Source organism: Geospiza fortis, unplaced genomic scaffold (assembly GCF_000277835.1).
Source record: "Geospiza fortis unplaced genomic scaffold, GeoFor_1.0 scaffold40, whole genome shotgun sequence".
NCBI lineage: Eukaryota > Metazoa > Chordata > Aves > Passeriformes > Thraupidae > Geospiza > Geospiza fortis.
Genome location: NW_005054297.1, coordinates 18,982,027 through 18,989,523, shown reverse-complemented (window position 1 = coordinate 18,989,523; position 7,497 = coordinate 18,982,027). Strand labels below are relative to the sequence as shown.

Here is a 7,497-nt window from a genome sequence, read left to right as displayed (position 1 = left end):
ACAGTGGAGCACATTTTTCCAAAGGGACACTGGACTTGCTCTGTGTGAACTGAATTAAATGGATACTGTCCTGTGCTCCTGGTAAAGTGACTGATCCTCCTATCAACAACAAACACAGCCATCCTGAATTTCATATAAACATATACCACAAGAGGGAAGACAGAATTCTTCCAGCAATTTTTTAAGAATGCTTTCTTTGTAACAGAGTCCTTTCAATTTCAAATTTGCAAAGTGAAAAGTGCAGTAGGCAATACAGAATTTAAAACAATAAACAAATACCACAGCAGATAAATAGGCATTTATTAAAGTTCATCTCAAAACAAACAAAAATAATAAAAGACATTAAGGCATCTTGTATTCAATGACAGTTCATACAGTAAAGATGACTTCTACTTCTCATACTAGAGAGCTGATTAGGAAAAAAAAAGAAAAGAGTTCTCACAAAGAAGTTCTCCCAAAATGTTTGATGGATTACTGATTTCCCCTGTCCTACCAGTTAGTCAGGAAATCCCTCCAAAGAATGCCTATTTCTCCAATGAAGCAGCTACAAAATCCCAGCATTCATTGAGACAAGTGCAAGAAAGCACTTTTGCCCCTCCTCAGACACCCCACTGTCTGTAAACATGCACACTGGAGAAAGACCAACAGATGGATATTGTGGAGAATAAAGAAGCTGCACTCCTGCTATAACTATTCATTTTTGAGCAGACTAGAATATTTGGCCTTGCTTTCACTAGTATTTACTATTTCAGCCAGTTACTAGTGAAAATGAGACCACAAGCTCTAGCCTGTTCTGCAATGCAACAATTTGTATGTCCTCCTTCTAATTCATACTAGATAAACAAATGACAAAGGTCTTATTTCCATAGAACAATTTATTTTGATGAATTAAGCCATCAAGCCACCAATCACTGTTATAGTGCTTTTTTCTTCAATTGGAATAAGAACATCAGGAAATGTTTACAGTATCATTGGGTTCACTATAACAGGATTTTACTACAGACTAAATATAAATTAATAAACACTTCAGCACTATTCACCACACTGGCTCTCTATATCCTTTGTCACATTCTAACCTTCATTTAAGGCAAGTTTGTTGGTTGATTTTTCTGAAGATGACCACATGGTCTCTAGATAAGCTTGTGTGACTAGATTTACAAGTTAGGAAATCGAGCTTTATAAAATGTTTACTTCAGCAAATATGAAAGTTATTAAGAGAGAGATGGTGACCCAGAATTGCACTGTATTAAAAGGTGGAGTTTCCTTGTACCAAAGTCCTTTATTCATCATCTTTAGAACCCGTTTTGCTTAACTATAAAAGAGACACAAAAAGAAAGTATTCAAATTTTAGACTGTCATTCCATTTATTAGGAAACAAGAACATTATTTCCGTCTCACACTGAACAATACAGACTGATTGTGCTACTGTATCAAAAGACTGAAAAGCATCAAAAATTAATTCTTAAGCTTAAACACTAAATAAGCTTATTTCCTGATAATAAAAGTTGAATTAAAAAAAAAAACCAAAAAACAACAAACCCCAGAAAAAGCATGGACACTGTTTCTATTTAATTTGAAGGCTTTATCAGCAGCTCTCCAAAAAGAAAAAAAAAGATGAAGTAATGGAACTTTATCTTCACACATCTCTGAGAGAATTCCCATATAGAAATTTAGACTATATAAACATAGACATTAACATTAACTTAGTATTTCTCACCTTTTAAAGCTAGACTTACAATTATTAAAAGTAGCATGCCTATCATGAAATCTATCTGAAAACCAAGACACCCATTATAAATAGCCACTTTTAACTCAGAAGGACTCTGCCCAAAACAACCTTCATCATTTACTTGCTCTTACTTAACAACTGGAACTGGTGTTAGGTCTTAATTGTGTAAAATAAAATAGTTTGCTTTCAAAATTGTAAAGCAGTGATTTTCACTGAATCAACAAAGACAAGAGAGTGGAAGAAATCAATACTGAGGGAGCAAGTAGAAAAGAATTATTCACTGGAGGAGTTGCAGCAGAAAATGAGGCTTGTAGGAGATACCAAGGTGCTCCCACTTGGGACAGCTCCCTTTTATTTCTTACTTATCCACTGCTCTCCAGAACCTGGCAGCACTACTAACTGTATTTTAAATCTTCTTGTCATATGAAGACAGAATATTTGCAGCACATTTCATTAGCAAAGCCCTCTCATAACATTAAGATTTAATTGCTCAGTAAATAAGAGAACTTGAAAATACTTACATGCTGGACACATAGAAATTAATCAGACATCATAGTCAAATCCAAACATAGTTAGGAAGAAAAGCAAGAAAAAAAAAAGATCAGTTTTCTTCAGATATAAGTACAAATAATTTTCAATTTACATACACAGCATGTTCACAATACTGTATATAATACACTCACTTTACCTTAATTACATCAACCCAGTTCCATCCTCGTGGAAGCTCTCCTTTGTTATCTGCAGAAAAAAGTTTTAATTTCAGCACACAAGGTAAGGCGAATATTTATCTTTCTTCAAAATCGACCCACAAAATGCTAAATATCCAAACCCCTCAATTTCTGCACTCTGAAGCCATGAGGACAGAAACAGATTTTAATGTCTTAAACACACTGTGTTCTTCAACCAACCTCAAAGTGAAAGTAGGAAATGAAATGGCCTTAAGCTGTGCCAGGAGAGGTTCAGATTAGATTTCAAAAAAACCATTTTTCACTAAAAGAGTAGTTAGGTATTGGAATGAGTGGTCATGGGGAGTGGCGCAGTCACTGTCTCCAGAAGTGTTCCAGAGGTGTCTGGATGTGGCACTTGGGGACAGGTTTAGGGGTGATTATGGTGGTGATGGGTTGACAGTTGGATTGATGAACTTGAAGTTCTCTTCCAACATTGGTGATTCTCTGATTATGTGATTCAAAGTAATTCAGTTTAAATAAAAACACCTCAGTCCACCTGAAATTTAGTTTAGAAAGTAGCTCCAATATGAGCTGGGCTGACCAGCAATGATGAATTCTGTCAAAGAACTACATTTTATGCAGCTTTTCCTTTATACAGTTAACATTAAGCTTGCCAATTATACATTAGGTTAGGTAGATTACATGCAGAAATTGCTATGACAGGGTACAACTTATTGCTACAACAGGATAGTACTATCCAGATCATTATTGAAAACGGAAGGTGAACATGAAAGAGTCATCAGCAAAGTAACTGAAGTAATCAACACTTTCAATCAAAATCCTTCTATTTCATTGAAAGCATTAATTATCTGCAGAAGCACTTCTATTTCTAGACTGCAAACTAAATCAGATGCTTTACTTTGGGTTCCAAATAAAATATTTTTGTTTAGAAATTACATTTTTAATAATATGAATTATTTATGACGGCCCATCAACAAATGGCATTTTTTGCTGAAAGTGAATTTTTAGAGGTCCCAAATCCTCCCCTTCCACAAGTATTTTTTGAAAATTTCTTTTTTGTCACCAACTGAAATAAAACAAAACAAAACAAAACAAAAGATGTCATTAAATTATGACTCTATAGAAAGTTGCTGTGACCAGAACTAACATCTCAGGCAAGATCAATTCATCTAAAACAAATAAAATGGAGACCACAGACTTGAAGTAGCTCATCTTATAAAAAAATTACTAGTTATACTTTCTCTAGCCAGGTGTCCCTGCTATAAAATTTGGATTTTCATACCGATCAAAGCAAAGATTAGTATAGTGAACAAACCTGTTTTATCAGCTAGTTTTCGTTTCTGGGTTTTGGATAACTGCTCCTTTTTCTCTTTTTTCTTACTTGGTGGCACTTCAGGAGTTCCAATTGAAACACTATTGCTTACTGAAGTCTGAGAAGGATAAAAGTGGTTGTAAACATTTTGCACATTAGTTCCATGGATATCCCTGTATGATGTGATGTAATTATTGAACCTGACATACTGAAATACTTTGACTCTCAGAAAGAAGCAATGCTGTCAGCAGCCTACAGCTTTTAATCCACATATAATCAGGGCTGTACTTTTAAAAAACATGTGCTAGAGACTGGAATTATTATCTTCCAGTTGCAAAGGGCGCCTTTTTCACTTTTAAAATTTAATTATGCAGTCTGATTTAGTCTGAATGGATTCAGACTTCTCAAACATAGAAATCATTCCTTCCTCCTCAAAGCAGATCTGCTGCACCATCATGGCAAACTGTGCTTACACAACCCAAATGCCACAAATTGACCCAGCCTGACTACTTTAAGACCCTGGAGGCGTGCTTATACAATCCCAGGAAGGCTGCAGTAAATTGCCACCCCTCCAACCCTCAGAAGACACATCTCTGTTTCAGCTTCCTTTAGTTTTGCTCCTACTCAAAGTCTCTATTTTAATGTTAACCTGTGGGACATAACAGCAGGCTGCAAACATTTTGGTGTAACAGCAAAATAACTATCAAATAGAACAATTATCACTACAGAGCATTGTGGCACCATACTTTTTGTGTCACTTTCAGCCACTAACATGTATAACCAATGAACTGATTTTCAGCTTAGAGAGAACTCTGAAGTATTCCGGTTATAATAATCAATTTTTTTTTTGTTTCAAAGGCACAAAATTAAAATCAGAATTTATCTACATACCACAGTGTTAACAGGTTGATTTTCCATGAACACCTCCTTATTATCTTTGGCATATTCAAAAAGTGTGTATGTCATTGCAGTTCCGAGATTTGCTTCAACTTCTACCATTAACTTATCCAATATACTTTGCTTAATGGCTGAAGATCTAAAAGAAATCATTAAACTCAACTGTAAACCAGACAGATAATAAAAAGCTTTTCAAACAAAGAGTCTCCACCACAAGGGCAGGGAGTGAAGCTGTCACAAATACTTACATTGTGTTGTTGAAGAAAGCATCCATCGATATGACTGGTGCTGTTTGTGGATATGTTTCTGGCCAAGAAACTTCTATTAGAAAGGCTTTGGGGTCTCCACTTTCACCTATCTGAAGAGAAAAATACCCCAACTTTATAAACCAATAGTTTCCAGTCACTTTCTGAGGATTACAAAGCAAATAAAGAAGCCTATTACTTATTTTAGACCATCAAAATTCCTTGAGACAACTATTTTAATAGTTAACAGTTAGAAAATAAAGCTATTATCTAGAAAGGGCATTAAGTTTCGGACATCAATATCAATATTTACCCTGCAGTTTTTTTCATTCTAGAAGAAGCAGCAGAAACTGTCAAATCTCTTTTTATGGTTAAGGTTTTTAAATTCCTTTCTTTAAAAGCTACTTTGTAATATCTTCAAGCCAAATATTACACTATCACATATAAGAACAGAAAATATGAAGCCTTTTCTCCCCCCCACTTCTAATCACAGAGCAATATGAAAACAAGCCACAAGACAGGGCTGGAATAAGGATGATAATAAACTACTAAGTTAAGACAGCAAAAATAACAGGTAAGAATATCAATATTTATGTCTCATGGCTACAGATATTTTATTTCCCTGTATGAATGAATGAGTAGTAAAAGATTTAAGAAGTCAGTAGAATGAGTCTGGATTAAAAAAAAAATACAGCATATTACTGACATACAATCAGAAATAACTGTTTCACACAAGGATTTGGAAGACTAGCACAGCAAGGTTTCTAAAACCATCCCAAATTTTGCCTTATTTGCCTCATTAAAAAAATCAGCCTTTATCTAACTATGTAGAATAAAGTGTATCCACAAGAGAAGTCCTAATCAAGGTAAGGCTATAGTACTTCAAAATTTAAAAAGTAGGCAAAAAATTGTTGCTTTCTTATTTACAATATCTGTTTCAGCAGACTGGACTAATTGACATTCAAAACCACTTGTTTAATGAGAAATAAATAAGATTTTAAATCAAGAATCTGCAACATTTTTCAAGGCAGCATTTACAGTTCATTTCCCACTGCTACCAAGAGCAGAAGTGGCTGCAAGTTTCACAGGGTTCTCTCAGGAAAGCACTGTTTGGGTGCAGAGCAAATCCTACAAAGTCATACAAATTCTTTCTATCTTCTCATGCACTTACTTGCATTATGACTTCTTACAATACAATTTTCTCTTAACAGGAAAGATGTATTATTGCCTTTGTATGACAATAAGTTTTATTGTATTTGAGTTATCCTAACTTTTGACAATTATTTTTTTGTCTAATAAAAATCAGCAACAACCAAAGCTAGGGAAAAGTAAAATGACACACCTTAGGCTTGTAAGCATGTCACATTTCCACTTTCAAAGAAATGAAATTTATTAAGAATGATCCAATCAATGAAGAAAGGCTGCTCTTACACGGCTGAGATTCCAAGTGCTATTAATTAGTTGAGTTGTTTCTCATTACAATTAGTGACACTATTCTTAAGTTATTTGAGAAGCCACAGAAAAGTGATTTTAGATGGTTTCTCCCTGAAACAGGCATATAACATTTTCAGAAGTCTCCCTTCTGTCCCGTGGGTGCCTAAGTAAAGTTTTCTGGCAGATTAAAAGATCTGCCTCAGTCTGTGCCCAGAAGAACTTCCAGGTTTTTAAATCTGAGAAAGCTGGTGAGAACTTCATGCCAGAATCTAGCTCTGTACCTCGAGCTCAGCACTCCCCATATGTCTCTTATGACCAGACTGTATCAATGCACACACCCAAAGCATTTTTTGGATTTTCTCTTTAGCAGGTAAACAAGACATGGTCAACAGTCCTTGGACAAGAGACAGGACTATTCTAACTAAGCAGTTAACAAAGGCTCCAAATTTTACATAGAAATGTCTCTATAAATCTCTCAATTTCTGACCTGTTAGGGTAAATATTACACAGCAGGCTGGCTCCTTCAGAGGACTTGGCAGTTCTGGCTAGGCAGGGCACAGACACACAAGTGGGATGCCTGGCTCAGGGATAACTGACTTGTGGTGCCAAGCAATAGGGCAAGAGGCAACTGACAGACGGGAAGTTCCACCTGAGTATAAGGAAGGATTTCTTTACTGTGCAGTGACTGAGCACTGGAACAGATTGTCCAAAAAGGCTGTGGGGTCTCCCTCACTGTAGATTTTCAGGAACTGACTGGACACAATCCTGTGCCATGCGCTCTAGGATGACCCTGCTTGAGCAGGGAGGTTGGACCAGGTGACCCACTGTGGTCCCTTCCAGCCTCACCCGTTCTGTGATTCTGTAACAAACCATGCTGGGGGCAGGTTCATATACACGACACTCTGTGCTATGAAGCACTGTTGTACCAAACAACCTGAAAAAAAGGCCCTGTAGATCTATCCTTTGCCGCATATCGGAAACATCTTTGGCTTAGAATCCCCCAGTATGGCAATTGCAAGGCAGCAAAGTAACTCCAAGATGCAACTTGGCCTTACCCTGTACTGGAAGGACACGGGGCTGAGCTCCCTGAAGCACACGTCTCCCTCGTAGATGGAGCGCAGCGCTTCCAGCTCCATCTGCAGCCAGGGCCAGAGCAGGGGTTACCAGAGCAGGGGTTACCGACCGCAGCCC

At 36.6% G+C, this 7,497-nt stretch overlaps 1 protein-coding gene across 1 annotated transcript; it reads right to left on the bottom strand.

The window, feature by feature from the left end:
• Nucleotides 1–283: 283 nt before the first annotated feature.
• Nucleotides 284–7,485, bottom strand: RWDD4 (RWD domain containing 4). Its single transcript, XM_005415535.2, has 7 exons — nucleotides 7,362–7,485; nucleotides 4,876–4,985; nucleotides 4,622–4,766; nucleotides 3,734–3,848; nucleotides 2,418–2,467; nucleotides 2,251–2,253; nucleotides 284–1,312 (listed from the first exon to the last, which is right to left on the bottom strand). The coding sequence occupies exons 1-7, from the start codon at nucleotides 7,440–7,442 to the stop codon at nucleotides 1,280–1,282; spliced, it is 537 nt and encodes a 178-aa protein (XP_005415592.1). The 5' UTR covers nucleotides 7,443–7,485; the 3' UTR covers nucleotides 284–1,279.
• Nucleotides 7,486–7,497: the final 12 nt, after the last annotated feature.

What these genes read in the sequence shown, in the direction of transcription:
- RWDD4 (XM_005415535.2), bottom strand. Translation starts at nt 7,442, where the DNA reads ATGGAGCTGGAAGCGCTGCGCTCCATCTACGAGGGAGACGTGTGCTTC. An exon ending in GCTTTCTTCAACAACACAAT is followed by an intron (nt 4,767 to 4,875) that starts GTAAGTATTTGT and finishes GATTTCTTTTAG; the next exon opens with ATCTTCAGCCATTAAGCAAA. An exon ending in AAAACTAGCTGATAAAACAG is followed by an intron (nt 2,468 to 3,733) that starts GTTTGTTCACTA and finishes TTTTTTCTGCAG; the next exon opens with ATAACAAAGGAGAGCTTCCA.